Below are 23136 nucleotides of genomic sequence, written 5' to 3' on the forward strand. Positions count from 1 at the left end.
TCTATTATGATGCAAAGCTTTCTGATGAAGCAGGCTCCAGCAAAGCTTATGCTATAATAATAATAATGATAAAAAAAACTTGTTCGTCTTAAATGTGCCACAAGACTCTTGACTGGTTTTGCTGTAATAGACTAACGTGGCTACCCCTCTGGAAGACCACTTAGTGTATGAAGGCTGAGGGGAAATGCAAACTAGAAAGTTGCTTGCTTGGAAGTCACTCTTAAACATGACACAACCACCAACATTTATTTCATTTTTCTCCTGCCCTTCATCCGGGGAGCTCAAGGCAGGATGCAGGGTGCGCCCTCCCATTTATCCTCACCTGTAAGATAGGTAAACCTATGAGAGAGTAGCGGGTCTAAGGTCACCCACTGAGCTTTGCAGCTGCATGGAGATTTCCCACTGCCACCAATCCTGCTCACTCTATCCACAACATCAACCTTCCCCTACTGGTGCCCTCCAGATGTTTTGGACTACAGCTCCCATAATCCCTGCCCATTGGCAATGCTGGCTGGGGCTGGCGGGAGTTGTAGTACAAAACATCTGGAGGTCATCAGGCTGGGAAAGGCTGTACTACACCATTCTGTCTATGAAATACTATTAAAAGCCCTGTAAAAATAAATAAAACACCATAATTAGGTCTACCGTGAACTGATTAATCACAGTTGAATGTTTTCAGCCCCAAGACTTCACAACGTGAATCATCAGAAAGAGACTTTCATTCATTTTCCTTACCCTTCTGTTCCTTCAGATAGTCTGCATTTTCCTTCATCCACAGTTCTGCTTTGATTTTGGCTTCTGAATCATTAAGTATATACTAGTGATTTAAAAAGAGTGAGGGTTTTTTTTCAGCAGCAGACATAGGAATCAGCAAACAAATCTTAACTGTTTGCATTCTGACCACCAACTGCCGCCCACCCCTCCCCCTCACACCTTCTCTCTTCTACCTCCATTCCAAAAAGAGTCTGCTCATCTGGCTGGGGCTTATGGGGGGCAAAGAGGAGAGAAAGAGGCAGCAGCATGGCAAAAAGCAGAGAGGCAAAAGGAGGCGACAGAGAGGCAGGTTGTGGACTGGGAAGGGCGAAGCGGGGGGCGGGGTGGGGTTGGGAGAGAAAGAGAAAGGAGAAGGCACCCAAGCAGATGGAATTGGCGGTCAATCTGGACAAGTGAATGAACGCAGGAGCAGAGGAAGCGGCCTGATACTGAGTCAGCGCCTGGTCCATCTAGCTCGGTACTTCCTAGTCTGACTGGGAGTGGCTCTCCAGGGTTTCACACAAAGTTATTTCCCAGCCCTACCTGAAGATACTAGGGACTGAACCTGGGACCTTGCATGCAAAGCAGATGCTCCACCACTGAGCTATGATCCTTCCCCAGAACAAAGGGAGGAAAATGAGGAAACAGCACCCATTGGAGCTCCTCAATATCTGCCTTGCAAGGCTCCCAGATACCATCACTGTAGTCACCACTATGTGGACATTCATTAAATACACTATGTACAAATGCTTTATGGGGTGTATATGGGTTGCGGGGGTGTGTGTAGAATCTCTTTGTGGTTATTGCAGACCTTTGTAACTCCACCCTCCTCCGTTCCCTGCACCTATTTAAAGTACAACATCCTACTAACAAGGAACTACCCCGAGCATGTACAGTGCACCTTTCCCTTATCACTAAGCACCTACAGCCTCAGTGATCAGGCATGTCTTTTAAAAAAAACCACCAAATGTCGTTGTTGTTTAACACATTGGTAGTTCTTCCCTACAACTGCTACATGTTATCCCTGCGCTCTCTATCTGTAATCTGTACCTGGTCATACCTGGGTTTTTCATCACTATTGCTCTAATGTCATGTTATTGGTGCTCTAATGTCATGTTATTGGCCAATAATAACAACAATAACAATAATCTGAGCTACTACTATATGCATCATCAGCAGAATAGTACAGGTCTTTTTGAATCCTGGTAAAACAAAACACACATTGCACATAGAGGCAATTATTGAGAGGGGGAGGGGGGAGGATTCTTACCATATCTATTTCACTGTCATCAATTCCACTTAGATCTAATTCACCATCTTCAGTATTTTCATCTAAATAGAAGCAACAAAAATTTTAATTAGGGTGTGCATTTATTCCAAATCAACTCCGATTCAAACCCTGGCTTTAATCATCTTGGAAATACAGTCTTTCTGATAACTGGTTTGCTAACAAAGCAATATTTCAGAGCATGGGACCCGTCCAAATTAAAAGGGGGGAGAAATGAGGTTTGCCTAACCACACTCTACTATTGTTACTGTTTCTTGTGTGAACACAAATTGCCGCTGCAGTTAATTAGTGTGGAGAAGACACCAACAAAGCTTGCCCCCCACCCTGGCTCCTTAGGAATCACCGATAATATGATTCAGTGGCAAACACTCAATTAAATATAACGTGAAAGAATGACAGGTTAGAAACTTCTAAAATTTCTCCCAGTCAAGCATATGCAACATTTGGACAGCTGCTGCCCTCCCCCGTGTGAATGACAACTACTACTGTGGACACCACCCAGTCACTGCATTTGCTTTGCGAGTTGTACCTGTGAGACATTAGGGAGATGCTTTGGTAAGAGGTCAGCAACTGTGGGCGGTGGGGGAAAGCAGTTGGCTGGGTCTCACTTCACAGGCCAACCACACAGCCCAACACATCTGAGAATTAGGTCTGAAATCCAGGGATGCGTAGGTAGCTTTAAATTCCGCAAGAGTGGGAAGGGCAAAGACAACTGTGACTTCCCCCTTCACTTTCCTCCGCATCTCTTGTTGTCTGCTCTGCTCTTGAACCTTCTGTCATACCTGGAATCCTATTCATTACGGAAGGCAAGGAAAGGGAGGGGAAGACGACTTCACGACTGGAGAAATGGGAGAAGCCCCTCTTCTCGGGCTGCCTCAGACAGAGAAGTCAATGCTACATGTACACGGTCTGCAGGATGCAATCTGGCAATGCTATCTGACAGTGAAGGGGAAAGGGTTGTAAATTAGCTGCTGAGCCTATACCTATGACTGCTGGCATTGCTGGTCTATGACCGAAATGAATAAATTAATTCATTCATATGACTGCTGGACCACTGGGTAGTAAAGGTCCAAAGAAAGAATGGCCTTGTTAGTCTTGAGAGGGGAGCGGTCCAGGAGTGCACCAACTGTGGCACACGGACACACACACCACTGCGGCCACCATTCGGTCCTTGGAGTGAAGGAAAGCAGAAGATCTGATCAACACTGCCAATTCTTGACTTCCCCCAAAAAACAGAAGCACTGAACTAAACTGGTTGGTCAGAAAGGGCAGCCAAGCTACAGAGTACAGAGACACACAGAGAACTTATTACTGGGGGCTCATCCAAACGGAGCGGGATAATCCACGTTTTCCATATCCGGTTCATCATTTGACAGTCCTCACTTTGCCTGTTTGTTTGCTCTTTCCCAATAAAAAAACCACATTTTTTTTGCACCCACACATGCAGCGGGAGGATCCGTACTTCTTCTCGCTTTTTCCCAGCTCCGCCCATAACACTCCCCCCTATCAGCCAGTTGGTCTGCAAAAATATGCCGTATGCTCCTCTCCCCCTTTGCAACAAAGCACAACAAGGCACATGCGCTTGAATGTACGAGCGTGAAAGTTTGCATTTCCTGATGGTTTGGTAGTAGTGGCTGTAATGGAGTTCCTTGTCGCTCATCAATCTGGAGCAGCGCCGGCCGGGGGGGTGTCTCCAGGTGCCCCTGACCATCCCGGGGGATTGTGGGCAGTGCAAGGGATCAGCGCTTGTAATCGCTGGGCAAATCCCCCATAACCCTTGGGCTCATTCACTGCAGGGTTCAGCCCCGGAGAGTTATGCGGCTCGGCGGCAGGAATGCTGCCCCTGAGGGAAGCAAACAGACCCCCCCGGGTGGCCACTCTAGGTCGGGCAGGGAATGCGGGCAAACAGCCCCGCGTGCTGCTGTGTCAATCTGCGCTGAAGCGACCAGCACAGGCTTTGCGGAGTTCCCTCTGATAAAAGAAACATGCAAACCTTTTATATGCCTATAATTCCTGTATTTTTGTTTGTTTGTATTTGCGATATTTCGCAAAACCGGCTGTATGCTTTTCTACCTTTAATGTTTCTGGAGATACACATGATTGCAGTTCCACTTATTTCTCCAGAACAGCAAGTAATGATGTGTCATGTCTAGGAAGGTAGACCACCAGTCTCTATGGTTGCGGGTGGCTGAGACGCTCTAGCAAACCACTTATATGCCAATAATTCCTGTGGGTTTTTTGCTTGTATTTGCGATATTTCGCAAAAGCTACTGTATGCTTTTCAGCTCAGCTGGGCTCCCCAGAACCTGCAGGCTGTGGTTGAAATTGACAAGACTCAAAGAGAGTAGCCTTGCAGGCAGGAAAGCGAAATTGACTAAGGGTGTGTGAGTGTCTGTAATCCAAAAGGAAAGCCTCTATTTCTCTTCTCTCCCCCCCCCCCGCTCTCCCTCAAGGGCATTTGATGTGGGGGGTGAGGGGTGGGAGGTGGAGGTTAGGCAAAGATAAATATTTTCTCCCTTGAAAAAGTTTACGAACAACCACAATTGCAGATCTCACCCTGAGCGGCTGCCCAGTTTGCAGGCTGGCTAAAAATTAACCGCTGTTGCTGCTTCTGCGCAAATGCGCTTTTTTGCATCTGCGCAGTAGAAGTTGCAGAGGGGGGGCCAACACCACACCATTGCTCTGATAAGTTCCTTTTTCCCCCCGGGCTTTCCCCAGACATTCGCGCACATGCGCAACAGTGGAAATACGTGATTGGCTGAGAATGAGGGAAGAGATATGGGGAACCGCCCATCAAACGCCCACAGCTGTAAAGTCCACGGTATTGCATCCGAGCGCCTGAAGGTACAGCAGATGATTCCCGGTTTAAAAAAGCAAATCGCATGATTTGTGGTATTGCAGGAGCGGATTTTAACCGCACAAATATGCGCAAAAGCGCACAGCGTCATATGGACGACCGAAAAATAATGAAAATACAAAGTGATCATGTCACACATTTTACAGTCATCTGGATAAGCCCTCTGTTTCAAAACTCAAAGGGGAGGAACATGTTTGCAGGAGTGGGGTCAAGATATTTTGCTGATGGAGCTGAAGGACAAAATGGCACCTCCCATTCCACATACAGAAGCTGACGAGAGTGACAGCAACCTATATCACACCCCAGAGCAAGCTCACTCGTGAGGTGCAGGGCAGGTGCAGCAACACACACAACTTTGTCCTCCAACATCTCACCGCCGTTCCCAGATTCTATTCTCTCTGCCTAATGGTAAGGCCAGCTCTACTTTGGAGGCCATAAATCCTCTCAGGAGCCCTGCTTTGGTGCCTCACATGTAAACAGAGTTTTCAACTTATCGGATAATGTTTTTACATTTATGCTCCCTGAGACATTTCGTATATTTTATCATCCTGTTCTCCTGGGACCGCACCAGACAACACATATTTGCTGCGGGCAATTTTATGATAATATATTGACTGGAAATGCCTCTGGAGAAAGGTTTTTAAAATAGTGTATTTTAGTCATGAGTTGTACTGACAACTCAGCAACCACAAAGTCTTGTTCCATAGCATGAGCAACTTTTTATATCATAATTTCACACACACCTGGAAGGGGGGGGATACCTTTAAGCAAATCCATTTGGAAAGATGCTCTCTCCCCAATTTAGTCAATATAGCATTGTAGCTGACTTTCCATAAACTGGCTCAGGATCCACTAAACACACAAATGTGAGCTCTACTTTGCCTTTCAGAGCACTCAAGCAACCTTCATTACAGGCAATGCTATTAGGCCACCCCAAGCAGACTTGTTACCATCACTGTCATGCCATGCCGTTTGAGTTGAGTTTACAAAGTGGGTCCACTTCAGGCAAGAAGATAATATGCAACAGAGGCCCTTACAACTTACAAACAGTATAAAGCCTCTGGATTGGCTGGGTCTTCTACATATCTTGGAAGGCAAGCTTTCAGCCTTGCCTGGCCAACAGCGGAGGCCCTTCAGTTTGCTTCATTTTAGGTCCCAATTCAGCACTTCCCAGGCTCCCATCTCTGGTCACTGAAATCAAGGATCCTAAACTGGTGAACTTAGCTGGTCTAGAGTTGGATACAGTTGCCCATTGCCACGCCTGCAATACACCAAGGATATTTAATGGAGGTCAGGCATGAGAAAGAAATGGACTGCTTTCAAGTCGATTCCGACTTATGGGTGACCCTATGAATAGGGTTTTCCTGGTAAGCGGTATTCAAAGGGGGTTTACCATTGCCTCCCTCTGAGGCTAAGAGGCAGTGACTGGCCCAAGGTCACCCGGTGAGCTTCATGGCTGTGTGGGGATTCAAACCCTGGTCTCCCAGGTTGTAGTCCAACACCTTAAACACTACACATATTTACTGTTTAGTAAATCATGCTAATAATTGATGTGCTGCAGCCCAGCAAACCTTTGCCGGTAACAAGGCATTCACTGTACAAATGCAGTTTCCCAGCCCACAACACCTTTACTAGTTCACTTTAATGAAGAGTGTACTCGACTTTCAAAAAGCTTTCGACAAGGTACCTCACCAAAGACTTCTGAGGAAGCTTAGCAGTCATGGAATAAGAGGAGAGGTCCTCTTGTGGATAAGGAATTGGTTAAGAAGCAGAAAGCAGAGAGTAGGGATAAACGGACAGTTCTCCCAATGGAGGGCTGTAGAAAGTGGAGTCCCTCAAGGATCGGTATTGAGACCTGTACTTTTCAACTTGTTCATTAATGACCTAGAATTAGGAGTGAGCAGTGAAGTGGCCAAGTTTGCTGACGACACTGAATTGTTCAGGGTTGTTAAAACAAAAAGGGATTGTGAAGAGCTCCAAAAAGACCTCTCCAAACTGAGTGAATGGGCAGAAAAATGGCAAATGCAATTCAATATAAACAAGTGTAAAATTATGCATATTGGAGCAAAAAATCTGAATTTCACATATACGCTCATGGGGTCTGAACTGGCGGTGACTGACCAGGAGAGAGACCTCGGGGTTGTAGTGGACAGCATGATGAAAATGTCGACCCAGTGTGCGGCAGCTGTGAAAAAGGCAAATTCTATGCTAGCGATAATTAGGAAAGGTATTGAAAATAAAACAACCGATATCATAATGCCGTTGTATAAATCTATGGTGCGGCCGCATTTGGAATACTGTGTACAGTTCTGGTCGCCTCATCTCAAAAAGGATATTATAGAGTTGGAAAAGGTTCAGAAGAGGGCAACCAGAATGATCAAGGGGATGGAGCGACTCCCTTACGAGGAAAGGTTGCAGCATTTGGGGCTTTTTAGTTTAGAGAAAAGGTGGGTCAGAGGAGACATGATAGAAGTGTATAAAATTATGCATGGCATTGAGAAAGTGGACAGAGAAAAGTTCTTCTCCCTCTCTCATAATACTATAACTCGTGGACATTCAAAGAAGCTGAATGTTGGAAGATTCAGGACAGACAAAAGGAAGTACTTCTTTACTCAGCGCATAGTTAAACTATGGAATTTGCTCCCACAAGATGCAGTAATGGCCACCAGCTTGGATGGCTTTAAAAGAAGATTAGACAAATTCATGGAGGACAGGGCTATCAATGGCTACTAGCCGTGATGGCTGTGCTGTGCCACCCTAGTCAGAGGCAGCATGCTTCTGAAAACCAGTTGCCGGAAGCCTCAGGAGGGGAGAGTGTTCTTGCACTCGGGTCCTGGTTGCGGGCTTCCCCCAGGCACCTGGTTGGCCACTGTGAGAACAGGATGCTAGACTAGATGGGCCACTGGCCTGATCCAGCAGGCTCTTCTTATGTTCTTATGTTCTTAAAGGCTGTTTGTGCTCACAAGGATGCCTCCTCTGCTGAAGTGAATGGAGAAGTTCACATGTACAATATTGCCTTAAGTATAAATTCTTGTTTAAGAAGGCAGGATTAGCTGGATCAGTTCATGGTCCACCTAACCTATGCAGGAACCAAACCAACCAGAAGGCCACAGAGGGTAGCCCACCAGTAGATGCTACCTTTTTGCTTATTTTGTTTAAAGTCATTATTCAAAAATTAATGAGCAAATCACATGCTGATTAGGAAACACTTTCTGTAGCACTAAATCAATTTTTTCAGCTCGTTTACATTTCTTCATCCCCCCCCCAACAATGTCAATGTAATCGGTTTGATTTTTGGGGTATGTTTCCCACACTAATCCTCCAAAATTTATTTTTAGAATTTTGTAAAACAGAAAAGGGGAAAGTGCCTGAAATGCACCCAAGTCTTTAAAATGCCAGTTTGAAAATTAGACCATTTCCATGCATTGTGGAACAGTTTTTATGTCATCACTTTAATTTTACCCTCATTTTGGAATTTGGTGGCAGTTGTCTCCTCCATCAACGACAGGGACAGAGAATTCATTTGCCAACTGCCAAATTGCAGGAACAGGATCTAAAAAGAAGTGATCCGAAATAAGCATGACTTATATGGAGGAGAAGATGTACAGGGAGTAATTGATGGCTCCTGGTCCTGTCTGCAAATAGCCACTCTTCAGCCTATCTGACAGGCATTCATTAAGTGTAAAGATTCACTGAGAGTACGTGGGGCATCTAAACTCGCAAGTTTTATGTCCCCTCTAAATAAAACTGTTTTGTTATAAAATAAACATCAACTGTAATGCTCAAATTTGAGAAAGAAAAACAGCTGTTCCGATATACCAAACTCACTGCAATCATCAACAAAACCAGCTGATGTGCCCTAACTGCTGAGCGTGACCATCTGTTGTCCATTAAACAGCTTGCTCCAGAGGCAGAAAGTAAAAAAAGGAGCCCGACTCCTAGTTCTTTTTCAGCAAGGACCCCCACCCCCTTTACTGCTCAACTTTTCCAAAGAGCTTCTGAACAATATCCTCCTCTTTAATAAGAAAAGTCTGAAATGCAGCATTCCGTAAACACAGATGTGACCACCCTTTGGTCCGCGATCTTAAATCAGCAGTGGTCTGAATGGTTTTGATGTGGTTCCTTGCAAGCCTTGACTTTCTTCTTCTTTTCTCTCCAGGGGAAGTCAAAGCCTGTAGGGTACAGGTAAAAACAGACTTCTGGTTCTTTAAAGGAGGTAACGCTTTAGGCTATTAATTCTGTAAGCAGATCAGAGAGGGCCTTTTACAGTTACACAAGGAGCAACAAAACACAGACACACACACAGCCCGCCACCTTTCCTGCCCATTCTAATCTCTCCAGCATAACCAGCACTTTCTGCAGCAGCTTTCCATCAAGTCTCCAAGTCAATCACAGTCTTGCAACTTGAAAGCGTCTGTCCTGCTTGTCACTGCCACCACCTCCTCCGCTCCCCTGGTCTTCAGAAGATAAACACAAGGGTTGCAGGAGGAAGGGAGGGGCGCTCAGTAGTGGAGCATATGCTTTGTGTGGAAAAGCTCCCAAGCTCAATCCCTGGTATCTTCAGTCAACATTTCAGAGAGGGAGACGAGCAAAGACCTCCACTAAAGGCCTTAAGAGAGCCACTGCCAGTTGGAGTCGACCACATTGGCTTAAATGGATCAATGGTCTGACTCAGTACAAGGGCATTTTCACAGATTGGGCTTTGTAAAGTTATGTTCGGAACACACTTCTACCTGTCGTGCGCCCCACTTGCTGTCCTTCATATCTTTATATAAAGCCCTGCTCAGAAGCCCTTCTAGAGAAGTCGGAAGAGCAGCTGGAAGAAGCACGACTTCCTCAGGAGCAGGCCCAAAGCCTGAGAGGGAGTACATCGGTGGGGGGTGGGGGAAGAAAGGCTGGTTTGTTTGCGCACGTCTCTGGGAATTATGCCCATGGTGTTTTATTGATAATGCTATCGATTCTGTGGTTTTATAGTGTCTGCCCTTTTAAAATGGATTCCTAGCAGTTTTATTGTTCTTAATCATACCTGGGCATGAGAGGTCAGCACGGCTGGGCACCTGCCAAAGCCTTCCCTTCCTGCAGAGGGCCCAGTGACGCTAAAGGAAGACGCTGAGGCATCGCTCATTTCCCAGCAGGAGAGCCACTTGCTATACACTCTTGTTATAGGAAGCTGCCCGGAGAATGCCAGCTGGCATTGAAGATGTGCGGTGCAAGACTACTACAGAAGCCCCTGTGATGATACGAGTGTTTCTAGGGCAGTTTCCTAAGTGGGGAGGGTTGTGATGTTCCTGTATTAGTGTATATATGGTAAGTGCTGTTTGAATAGAAGATACATGGTAAGTGGAGTGAAAGAGGAGGGGGGAGTGAATGGGCAGCAGAATGCTGGATGATTGGCTGAGGGTGGAGAAGGGCGGAGAGTATAAATGGAAGGATGACAGTTAAATCTGGGTGAATGGTGGATGTGGGTGGGTTGTTTTGGTGGGTTTAAAGAGAGGAGATTGTGTGGAGAGTTGGTGGATGTGAGGAGAGTGTGGAGTTTGGATTAATACTAAGACCAGTACCTCAGGGATAGATGAAACCATATGCTTAAGTGCCTTTATAAAGAAATCTTGTTATCTCTGTTATTAAATAAATATATTTGGTTTACCAAAGGCCTGATCCTTGGCTGGGGTTCCACAGACCAGAAGGGAGGGTAAGGTAAATACCAAGGCTGAAGAGTGACAAATGGTGGCAGCGGGGAAGGGAAGAATAACACCACAAGTATTCAGAGCAAACCAGGATTATCTGCATTGATACAAAGGGATTGGGGACAGCTTTAGCACTCAGTCACATGTTGACGTGTGTGCGTTGTTGCGTGAAACAGCATACATTACGTTGGAGTTAAGTTGAGCAAGAAACTTCTTCAGAGCATTAGAGCATGTTAAGAGTCTTTATTAAGACATTATGGCCAAAGGCTTAAGAGTAAATACATGTAGAGTTTCTTCACCCCCCTTCTGGTACATCTCCAAAGGTAAACAACACAGAAGAGAACCTCTCAGTTCAGAGGCAATACACAGAAGACCAGCCTCACAGTTCAGAGGCAATATTCAGAAGACCAGCCTCACAGTTCAGAGGCAATATTCAGAAGACACAACTTACAGACTCTGTTAGAACTTTCCCAGTTGCTATCTCACGTTACCATGACAACCGCTGGCCTTGGATGTCTGCTCACTCTCAGGCCAAGAGATAACAGTTACTTCTCCAAACTTGCAGGCTTTATGGAAAACAACTAGAGACAGTTATGCCTATGGGTCACAGCCCAACATACCCCCCTTTTTTTCCATGAAGACTGCAAATACTTTCCATTGCATCTATAACTGTTCCATTTCAGCAATACAAAGGTAATACATTTCAATACATTGCATCATACAGATCCATATTACATCTCAGTACATTGCAGTACATTTCAGAACATCTCTGTACATTTAGCTAGAACTTTATTCAATCAAACTTTGGCTCATTCCAAGCCTTGTCACCAGTTTGCTAAATTTCTCCTCACACAAAGGCTTGGTCATTATGTCAGCCACCATGTTTTGTTTCTTGCTGCTCCAGTCAATGCATGACCCGTGCCACATCACAACTATGCCAGAGGTTGACTTACGACTGCTCAGTTCCCCTGCATGATCTGCATCCACAAAACATTCAAGACCTCCTGTCTTTGCTCCTGACAAAACCAGACTCTTTGTCTTCGTGCCTTTCAGATTTATGTCAAGATCTGGTTTAAATGTTTGCGCTTGTGTTTCTGGACACCAAACTCTGCAATATGCATTCTCTTGTGCTCTAGGTGCACGTTTGCCACGTCTCTTACCCTGTGGCTTGTAAACTCAGCTGCGATGCACTCTTTCAGGCATCAGCCTGACTGCATTACATGAATACTGTGGCTGTGTGCTTTTAACAGCTGTCTTCTTACAGCTCTGACCGTCATTCTCTTTCCACCCCATTAAACTCAAGGCATCAGCACACTTCACACCCACGGACATTCTAAACTGCCCTTGTGTCATAAAACCCTGACAGACAACTTTGCCTCTTCTCTGTACAAAACATTTTCCTCTATCATATGTTACACAATACCCAGAATTCATCAGTTTTTGAACTGATAAAATATTATGAGCCAATTCTGGAACAAACAAACATTCTGACATTATCCCAAGTTTATTAAATCTCACCAGTCCTCAGGCTTCCACCCTTTTATGTGATCCATCTGCAAGTTGCACAAAATCCTGCACTTTTTCTGAAGTGTAAAACAAACTTCTGTCTTTAATTAATATATGGCTTGCCCCGCTGTCAACTAGCCAGTCAATAGGTGCTAAAGTTTGTGGCTTCTGTTTACAAACAAAGTTCACACTTCCCTGCTTCAAGCCTCCGTCCCTGGAGTTTCGCTTGACTGCACAGTCTTTCTGGAGATGCCCACGAGCCCCACAGGCATAACAAGCCTTTAACAGCTGCCGCTTGTAATCCGGTTTGCTTTCGGCTGCCTCCTCCGGTTCGGCACTTTTCTCCTCCTTGCTTCTGACAGCTTCCATCAGCTCGGCTCTCTGCGCCTTCTGCCTCCGCTGCCATTCCTGGGACAAATCCTGCAACGCGTCCCACATCTGTTTAGCCGATGGCTCATCTCTCACACACATCAGTTGAGAATCCGATAGAGCCAAGATTATAAACGCCTGCGCCCTCTGGTCTCGACGCTTCCAAGCCGCGGTCGGTACCGTCGGGGTTTTTTCTTTAATCACTTCCCATAAATCCTCTTTTATCAGCAAAGCCCGCATCCTCGGCTTCCAGCTGCCATAATTCTTTTCCGTCAATCTTTCCATTGGCAAGCCTCCCCCAGACAGGTTTACGGCCATGTTGCTCACCTCCGTCTGGTACAATCAATCAAGCTGCCCTCTGGAACTCCGTCTGCCGTTCAGACCAGCAACTTACTCCCGTGTAATGTGCTGTGGATCTGGGCCCATAACCCTTGTTGACGTGTGTGCATTGTTGCGTGACACAGCATACATTACGTTGGAGTTAAGTTGAGCAAAAAACTTCTTCAGAGCATTAGAGCATGTTAAGAGTCTTTATTAAGACATTATGGCCAAAGGCTTAAGAGTAAATACATGTAGAGTTTCTTCACCCCCCTTCTGGTACATCTCCAAAGGTAAACAACACAGAAGAGAACCTCTCAGTTCAGAGGCAATACACTGAAGACCAGCCTCACAGTTCAGAGGCAATATTCAGAAGACCAGCCTCACAGTTCAGAGGCAATATTCAGAAGACACAACTTACAGACTCTGTTAGAACTTTCCCAGTTGCTATCTCACGTTACCATGATAACCGCTGGCCTTGGATGTCTGCTCACTCTCAGGCCAAGAGATAACAGTTACTTCTCCAAACTTGCAGGCTTTATGGAAAACAACTAGAGACAGTTATGCCTATGGGTCACAGCCCAACATCACAGAGGTAACCAGATAGAGAGACTCAGGCAGAGTCTCTGGGACTACTGGTTATAGGACGTGACTGGTGGTGCTGCCTAGCAGGGGGATCTGTTGAGATCTGTGCTAGAGCGGGGAGAGAAACCATAAGGACAGTCTGGACTGGTGGAGTCCCTGGTGGTGCCTAGAGACAGGCAGTAACCACAAGCAGGTAGGAACCTGACAGGGAGAGCCAGGGAAGGGCGTCACAAGGGTGCCTGAGGGCAAGCCAGAAAGTCATGCTCCATTGCCACCTTTTCCACTGTGAAATGGAAAGTTGTCCCAGAGGCCTGTGCAGCCTCACGGGGGCCTCTGGGGTGAGTGCCCATCTTCTGGCAGGAGGGGCAACTAGTGACAGTAGAGGATGACCCTCTCTCATGCCCTTTAGGCCACCTCCCCCAGTACCTGCCAGAGCTAAAAGCAGCATGCTCAGCTGCCAGCCCAGCCCACCTGAAAACAACAGCACAGCTCCAGAGCCTATGGGCAAACCGTCTGTTCCTAATGGTTGTTCACCATCTTCATCCACCTTGTTGGTGCTGGCAGAGGAGGAGACCAGCAAAGCGTGTGTGTATGGAGAGGGGTGGGTTTGGAAGAGGGCCCACTGATGCCTTGATGTCCATGGCCCACAAAACTTCTGTGCCTGACCTGTTCTTAGGCTTCTTCTGTTAAGCTTGAAAAGCAGCTTTGAGTATAAGGAAATTTGGAATAACCCCAAAACCCCAAAACACAACACAAAAAAGAGCACTAAGCCTCCTTTTAAACACGGGGTGGGGATCGCAATTTATTATGAGAAAGGAAGCTGTCATCATAAATCAGGGTCCAAAATAAAGGCAGGACTGAGTATACATGTGGCAGACCCACAAAGCCACAGGGGAAAAACCACAAGGGGCACCGGGTGCAGAATTCAGATTCCTAAGAATGTCTGCTTTAATTTTTTTTAAAAAAAATAGAGCAAGTTTATGCCATCGTTTCCATGAAAACCGGTGCCCAAGCAGACGTTCTACCTGGCACACTCCATGGTCAGAAGCAGGAAAGAGTCGGAAGGAGGACATGGATGGATAGATCAGTGCTGAATCAAAATTTGGCAGGTAGCAGCAGCAGACAGGGCATATTTTTGGTGGCAAGGCAATCAGCGATTTGATGGGGGAAACTGGGCGGGGTCAGCAGCTCCATGGGAGATTCACAAGAGTCACATACAGCTCAGGAGGTGGCACACATGTGCCTTATGGTTATCAAGATGTGCATGAAAGTCTGTAGGCTATGCTAAGTGAAACATCACAAGCCCAAGGAGTTGCTGCATTGGATTTTAAATAAGTTTTTATCGTTTTATCACTTTTTGCCTGCCACCCTGGGCTAAAGCAGGATATAAATTTAATAATAAATACATAAATGGCTGTGCTTTCAGTACCATTCATAGCTTCTTGCCCCTTTTCCTGGCCACCAGAAATTTGCAAAATGGTGGTGGTGGTGAAATGGCAGGATTATGAGGAAAAATAAGATTGTGCTAATTTGCTTCATTTACAAAAGTTGAAGAGTTGGGTTCTGCTTCTGCAGGATTTGGGGTTGCCTAGGCACAAAACATATTTGCAAAGGGCACAAAAGTTCTGCACACAAAGCTCACAAGCATATGATGTGACCAGCAGGAAAAGATTTAAAAAGAGATGCACCAGGGCAGACAGACATAGGCACAGGTATGACTCAGCCAAAGATAAGCCCATTTAAGTCCCACTGAGTTCAGTGGGGGAGTGTGCTCAATTCTCTCCCACTGAAAGCTTAACAAGTGCAGAACTGAACCCTAAATCTTTAGTTTTGCATATTGCTGTATGCAATTAACAAGCCACTAAAAAGCGTCATGATTTTTTGTGTTTAAATGAAAAAGAATACAAGAATACTTAGATTGAAATTTAAAAGAAGCACTGACATGAGCCTTAGGGACATTTCTCATGTCTATGACAGGAGGACAAAGGTATGTCCAAATAAGAGGATTTCCTTTCAGCCAGCCACTAAATGGATTTCAGAGAATCCTCTGAAGCCTGTACAGTTAAGTACAATTCAATTTTGCTGTACCAGACTATTAAAACTAGGCTATAAAATAAAAACTATTTGTGCTATATGATTCCGCAGTGGTTAAATTGTTTAAACACACTAACAGAGAAGTCAAGTACTTTAATGTGGCAATAATTACTGGGTATACAACAAATCAGAAATATTGAAAATTTCCACAGCATGATCCAAACAATGGACCCTAACTTTGGAAAATCAATTGGTCTATTCATAAATAGACATTTTCATGCCAGAACACATAAACCAAACACCACATCTAGGCCACAAACACTAATGGAAACAATATGCATGGCGTACAGCTATTTAGCTCCTCATCCTTGTTTATCTACTCATACTACTGTCAGTCTATAAAATCAGCCTCCAACATTCTGTCACACTTCAAGAAACAGACTCAGAATGGGTTCTTCACCTGCAGATGAAGGGATGGGGCTATGCAGACAGAAACAGACTTCACTGTCAACGGTGGCGGTGGGTCACCAGAGGCAGAAAAAGGATTTAGCATCAACCACAATCTGTCTGTCTGTGGAGCATCAATGGAGCAAGCCTGCTTAATTTTATTTATTTATTTATTTATTTTATTTATATACCGTCCTAAGCCCAAGGGCTCTCTGGGCAGTGTACATACAATAAGAACATAAGAACATAAGAAGAGCCTGCTGGATCAGGCCAGTGGCCCATCTAGTCCAGCATCCTGTTCTCACAGTGGCCAACCAGGTGCCTGGGGGAAGCCCGCAACCAGGACCCGAGTGCAAGAACACTCTCCCCTCCTGAGGCTTCCGGCAACTGGTTTTCAGAAGCATGCTGCCTCTGACTAGGGTGGCAGAGCACAGCCATCATGGCTAGTAGCCATTGATAGCCCTGTCCTCCATGAATTTGTCTAATCTTCTTTTAAAGCCATCCAAGCTGGTGGCCTTTACTGCATCTTGTGGGAGCAAATTCCATAGTTTAACTATGCGCTGAGTAAAGAAGTACTTCCTTTTGTCTGTCCTGAATCTTCCAACATTCAGCTTCTTTGAATGTCCACGAGTTCTAGTATTATGAGAGAGGGAGAAGAACTTTTCTCTATCCACTTTCTCAATGCCATGCATAATTTTATACACTTCTATCATGTCTCCTCTGCCCCGCCTTTTCTCTAAACTAAAAAGCCCCAAATGCTGCAACCTTTCCTCGTAAGGGAGTCGCTCCATCCCCTTGATCATTCTGGTTGCCCTCTTCTGAACCTTTTCCAACTCTATAATATCCTTTTTGAGATGAGGCGACCAGAACTGTACACAGTATTCCAAATGCGGCCGCACCATAGATTTATACAACGGCATTATGATATCGGCTGTTTTATTTTCAATACCTTTCCTAATTATTGCTAGCATGGAATTTGCCTTTTTCACAGCTGCCGCACACTGGGTCGACATTTTCATCGTACTGTCCACTACAACCCCGAGGTCTCTCTCCTGGTCGGTCACCGCCAGTTCAGACCCCATGAGCGTATATGTGAAATTAAGATTTTTTGCTCCAATATGCATAATTTTACACTTGTTTATATTGAATTGCATTTGCCATTTTTCTGCCCATTCACTCAGTTTGGAGAGGACTTTTTGGAGCTCTTCGCAATCCCTTTCTGTTTTAACAACCCTGAACAATTTAGTGTCGTCAGCAAACTTGGCCACTTCACTGCTCACTCCTAATTCTAGGTCATTAATGAACAAGTTGAAAAGTACAGGTCCCAATACCGATCCTTGAGGGACTCCACTTTCTACAGCCCTCCATTGGGAGAACAGTCCGTTTATTCCTACTCTCTGCTTTCTGCTTCTTAACCAATTCCTTATCCACAAGAGGACCTCTCCTCTTATTCCATGACTGCTAAGCTTCCTCAGAAGCCTTTGGTGAGGTACCTTGTCAAACGCTTTTTGAAAGTCTAAGTACACTATGTGCACTGGATCACCTCGATCTATATGCTTGTTGACACTCTCAAAGAATTCTAATAGGTTACTGAGACAGGACTTTCCCTTGCAGAAGCCATGCTGGCTCTGCTTCAGCAAGGCTTGTTCTTCTATGTGCTTAGTTAATCTAGCTTTAATCATACTTTCTACCAGTTTTCCAGGGACAGAAGTTAAGCTAACTGGCCTGTAATTTCCGGGATCCCCTCTGGATCCCTTTTTGAAGATTGGCGTTACATTTGCCACTTTCCAGTCCTCAGGCACGGAGGAGGACCCGAGGGACAAGTTACATATTTTAGTTAGCAGATCAGCAATTTCACCTTTGAGTTCTTTGAGAACTCTCGGGTGGATGCCATCCAGGCCCGGTGATTTGTCAGTTTTTATATTGTCCATTAAGCTTAGAACTTCCTCTCTCGTTACCACTATTTGTCGTAGTTCCTCAGAATCCCTTCCTGCAAATGTTAGTTCAGGTTCAGGGATCTGCCCTATATCTTCCACTGTGAAGACAGATGCAAAGAATTTATTTAGCTTCTCTGCAATCTCCTTATCGTTCTTTAGTACACCTTTGACTCCCTTATCATCCAAGGGTCCAATCGTCTCCCTAGATGGTCTCCTGCTTTGAATGTATTTATAGAATTTTTTGTTGTTGGTTTTTATGTTCTTAGCAATGTGCTCCTCAAATTCTTTTTTAGCATCCCTTATTGTCTTCTTGCATTTCTTTTGCCAGAGTTTGTGTTCTTTTTTATTTTCTTCATTCGGACAAGACTTCCATTTTCTGAAGGAAGACTTTTTGCCTCTAAGAGCTTCCTTGACTTTGCTCGTTAACCATGCTGGCATCTTCTTGGCCCTGGCGGTACCTTTTCTGATCTGCGGTATGCACTCCAGTTGAGCTTCTAATAGAGTGTTTTTAAACAACTTCCAAGCATTTTCGAGTGATGTGACCCTCTGGACTTTGTTTTTCAGCTTTCTTTTTACCAATCCCCTCATTTTTGTGAAGTTTCCTCTTTTGAAGTCAAATGTGACCGTGTTGGAGTTTCTTGGCAATTGGCCAGTTACATGTATGTTTAATTTAATAGCACTGTGGTCACTGCTCCCAATCGGTTCAACAACACTTACATCTCGCACCAGGTCCCGGTCCCCACTGAGGATTAAGTCCAGGGTTGCCGTCCCTCTGGTCGGTTCCATGACCAACTGGTCTAGGGAATAGTCATTTAGAATATCTAGAAACTTTGCTTCTTTGTCATGACTGGAACACATATGCAGCCAGTCTATGTCCAGGTAGTTGAAGTCACCCATTACTACCACCTTTCCTAGTTTGGATGCTTCCTCAATTTCATATCTCATCTCAAGGTCTCCCTGAGCATTTTGATCAGGGGGACGATAGATCGTTCCCAGTATTAAGTCCCTCCTGGGGCACGGTATCACCACCCACAACGATTCTGTGGAGGAGTCTGCCTCTTTTGGGGTTTCGAGCTTGCTGGATTCAATGCCTTCTTTCACGTATAGAGCGACTCCGCCACCAATACGTCCTTACCTGTCTTTCTGATATAGTTTATATCCAGGGATAACCGTATCCCACTGGTTTTCTCCATTCCACCAGGTCTCCGTTATGTTCACTATATCAATGCTCTTCTCTAAGACCAAGCACTCCAGTTCTCCCATCTTGGTTCGGAGGCTCCTAGCATTAGCGTACAGGCACTTGTAAGCAGTGTCTCTCTTCAAGTGTCTTTGGCACTTGTGGTTAGGCCTGTGGTAATTTTGCTCTTCTGAATTTATATCCTGTGCCCCTGCTCTCACAATGCCTACTTCTAGGCCTACCCCTTTTAAAATTTCATCATTTCTTTGGTTTTTATCCCAGGGGGGAGGTTTATTCCGAACCGGACCTTTCTCAGCTCCTGTCGGGTTTCCCCCCTCAGTCAGTTTAAAAGCTGCTCTGCTACCTTTTTAATTTTAAGTGCCAGCAGTCTGGTTCCATTCTGGTTCAAGTGGAGCCCGTCCCTTTTGAACAGGCCCGGCTTGTCCCAAAATGTTCCCCAGTGCCTAACAAATCCGAACCCTTCCACCCGACACCATCGTCTCATCCACGCATTGAGACTGCAAAGCTGGGCCTGTCTGGCTGGTCCTGCGCGTGGAACTGGTAGCATTTCAGAGAAAGCCACCTTGGAGGTCCTGGCTTTCAGCATCCTACCTAGCAACCTAAATTTTGCTTCCAGGACCTCACGGCTGCATTTCCACATGTCGTTGGTGCCAACGTGCACCACGACCACTGACTCCTTCCCAGCACTGTCTACCAAACTATCTAAACGACGGGCGATATCCGCAACCTTCGCACCAAGCAGGCAAAACACCTTGCGGTCTACACGCCCATCACACACCCCACTGTCTATGTTCCTAATGATCGAATCACCCACTACAAGGATCCCTCCACCCCCTGGAGATATATCCTCAGCACGAGAGGATAGCTGCTCATCCCTCAAGGAATGGGTCCCTTCTAAGGGATCGTTTCCCTCTTCCTCAGCTGGATGCTCTCCTTCCCCGAGACCATCGTTCTCCATGATAGCAGGAGAGCTATCATCGTTGGAGTGGGACACAGCTATAACGTCCCTGAAGGCCTCGTCCACACACCTCTCTGCCTCTCTCAGCTTTTCCAGGTCCGCCACCTTGGCCTCAAGGAAATGAAGTCGTTCCCGGAGAGCCAGGAGCTCATTGCACCGAGAGCACACCCATGACTTCTGTCCAACAGGCAGATAGTCGTACATGCTGCAGGCGGTGCAAAACACTGGAAAGCCCCCACACCCCTGCTGGTTTCTTACCTGCATAGTTTTGTTGAAGGTTTATTACGTCAATGGGTTGGAGACTGCGGTTTAGTTGAGGTCAGGGAACAGACGGGCAGAGTGGGGGGCCCTGGCCTCCTCGCCCTGCTGCCGAACTCGCTCTGCTGCTTAACTCGCCTTGACGCTTCGTCAGCTGGGGCTCCCTCTAGCTCATGGAGCAGGCTCCCTCGCTAGGGTGCTCTGACTTTATATGTGTGGCTGGTTCCTCCCAGCTACTGCTGCCAGCCAATGATGTATTACTTGAGGCTGATGGCTATCAGCTGGGGCTTAACTCTTTAGTATTCTCTCAGGCTTCCTTCCTTCCTGAGCGACGGGCGGGGCTGTTTAAGCTTTTGGCTGCTTTTAATCTAATCAAGGGGCTGTGCCTTCCAGGCAAGTCTTTTGTGTTTGTTGTTTTCCCACCTAGAACAGCCTGACCTTTCTTTAACCTAGGGAAACAGAGCTTGTGGTTGTGTTTCAGGAAGGCTGAAGCTGCCCTTTTTAGCAAGGACTGAGCTGACTCTCTCCCTGTATGTGTCAGTGGAGTTTCCTTTTCCCCCTTCTCTCCGACTGGAATTTAGCCTTGTTTACAGTGTCCCCTGAAGCTTTCCTGCTAGGGTGGTGTTGAAAACTAGCTTTCTATGGGCTTCCTTCTCCTAGGATCTGTCTCCTAAGATATAGGTTCTTTCAGGATTTGGCTCCTTCACTGCTGTGGGAGAAATTTGTGTCCTTTCAAATTGAGACTATCTTACCTCCGGAGCAGAGCATATCTAGTATAAAAAACCTGGCTGTATGAAGTTCTCTGACCATGACTCATTTAAATGTTTTTTTCCTTTTCTTTTAATAATGTTATTCATTTAATTTTGAGAATTGCATTATTTTATTGATGTATGTATTGCTATATTGGTATATTGTATTTATATATTTTGATTGCTTTATTCATTTAGATGAAATTTTAAAAGGGGTAGGCTCTTCCAGCAGGCTCTTCTTATGTTCTTATGTTCTTAGTAGTTTCTATACAGAAAGCAAACTTCTGCAGTTGAGACCCCTGTTGAACAGAAAGCACTATCCCCAACACTGGATCTATGGCCAAACTAGAAATTACACACAGTTCTAGACGTTCTTAATGGGGGCAAACATGTTGGGCATCAGGGGGAGAAGCCACATGAGAACCTGGCTTTTCAGGCAGGCAAACAGGATCTCCGGGGTGGGTTAGGTTTTATACTGTACTAGTGTAGGATGGTTTAGATGATTTGATATTATATTGTGATTGTTATGTATATGTGGATATTGTATTTTATATTGTGTATGTCGCCCAGAGTGTCCGTTAAGTCGGACAGATAGGCGACTAATAAATACAAGTTTATTATTATTATTATTAGTTGCTTGATACCTGAAGGTCCCCAAGTGACTTACACAAAGTTAAAACAAAAACAAATAAAACACACTATAAAAACATAACAATAAACAACAACAAAACAATAGCAATACCACCCCCACGCAGCCACAGGAAGCTTTGGCAGCATATTAAAACAAAACATCATCTCAATCTATGAAATGCCTGGGCAAAAAGGTACATCTTCACCTGGTGCCGAAAAGTTGACAATGAAGGCGCCAGGCAGTCCTCATTGGGGAGCTTATTCCAGATGATTTGGAGTAGGGAAAGAGTTAAGCATCCCTCCCTCCTTGCTTTCCTGATTATGATTGTCCCCTCTAGGAGCAACCTTTCTTTTTTAAAAAATTCTTGGTGGTATTCAGAGGTGGTTTACCATTGCCTTCCTCTAACATCACATATACTTCGGCCTTTAGAAACGCTCTCAAAAGCTCAAGATTTCATCATGCTCGGTCTAGCATCATACCAAAGAACCATATTTCCTGACAAGAGACTTTTCCAAGCATGCTGTATCAACATCCCCAGTATTCACAAATCCATCTGACCAGCAGTGCCCCCTAGTAGGCAAGCTGGTGCTGTAGGATGAAAAGCACAGAGCAAATGAGGTGACAGCTGTCCCAATCAAAGTATCAATCAAAGTGTTGAAGGCAAGGTTTCAAGTTACACCAAACTCTTTTTCAGGCTTAGCTGAAGAAGGGAAAAATGAGGGGGGTGGAGAGAGATAATGCAACATACCCAGGCTACATCTCTCCATGTGGACTTGAAGAAGAGGAAGAGGAAGAAGAAGGGTTTAAAACATGGATTATGTTAATTGGATTACAAACTGTCTGGCCTTGCCAGAGAGATTACGTTAAACAGCTCACCCCAAGAAATAAGTCAGTGAAACTGTCAACAAGATACGAGGAAAGAGATTGCTAGCAAGGAAATGTAAAGGAAATTAGATTGTGAGGCGTGCTTCTATCTCCTATTCTGTTCTCACAAGACTCTTGCAATTCCCCGTCAGTTTCTTTTTGCTGCCAGTACTTGCTGTCAAGACTTTCCACAGGAGCCGGCAAAAAGGGAAACAGCTGATTCAGCATTTAACACTTTACAGGGTGGCTTCCGCAGATTCAACCAGGCTTTACGCTTGGTCATGCTGTGGTACGAAACAGGGCCTACTGCCCACAATAGTGGCGTGGGGCCTTCACTTGGTCAGGCGTTCAAGCAAGCATATGAGATTTCTTCCAGATGTTATGGGCAGCATCTTTATTTGTAGGTGTGTGCTCTCTCAACTCCAGTGTGCTCTCTCAACTCCAGTTTCTAACTGTGGAGGGGGAAATTAAACTACCCAGAAGAAAAACCTACTCTACGACACTCTGTCTCACACTCAAACATTTTCTTCTTAAAACAAATAAACTTAACTGCTGGTCCTATGAAGTATCTTACATATAACTGAATCCAACTTCTGCTGTTAACATCAAATGTGTGCTGTGTTTTTTAAGTCAATGGTAGCTTCCTTCCTGGAGCTAACAGCGCCTTAGGGAACAATTTACATTGTTACAGAAGCTA

The 23136-nt window shown here is 45.3% G+C and overlaps 1 protein-coding gene across 5 annotated transcripts in view; it reads right to left on the reverse strand.

The window, feature by feature from the left end:
- The window catches only part of BRF1 (BRF1 RNA polymerase III transcription initiation factor subunit), a 298365-nt gene that overhangs the window by 94913 nt on the left and 180316 nt on the right, over positions 1-23136 (reverse strand). For all 5 annotated transcript variants that reach the window (XR_009760784.1, XM_061612349.1, XM_061612347.1 and 2 more), the window contains 2 exons: positions 2024-2085; positions 736-817 (listed from right to left, as the gene is read on the reverse strand). Coding sequence is in view for 4 of the 5 variants with exons in the window: in XM_061612349.1 (XP_061468333.1) it covers positions 736-817; positions 2024-2085 (144 nt within the window). In the remaining variant the exon portion in view is untranslated. The remainder of the gene's footprint in view (positions 1-735; positions 818-2023; positions 2086-23136) is intronic.

Source organism: Rhineura floridana, chromosome 2, assembly GCF_030035675.1.
Source record: "Rhineura floridana isolate rRhiFlo1 chromosome 2, rRhiFlo1.hap2, whole genome shotgun sequence".
Classification (NCBI taxonomy): domain Eukaryota; kingdom Metazoa; phylum Chordata; class Lepidosauria; order Squamata; family Rhineuridae; genus Rhineura; species Rhineura floridana.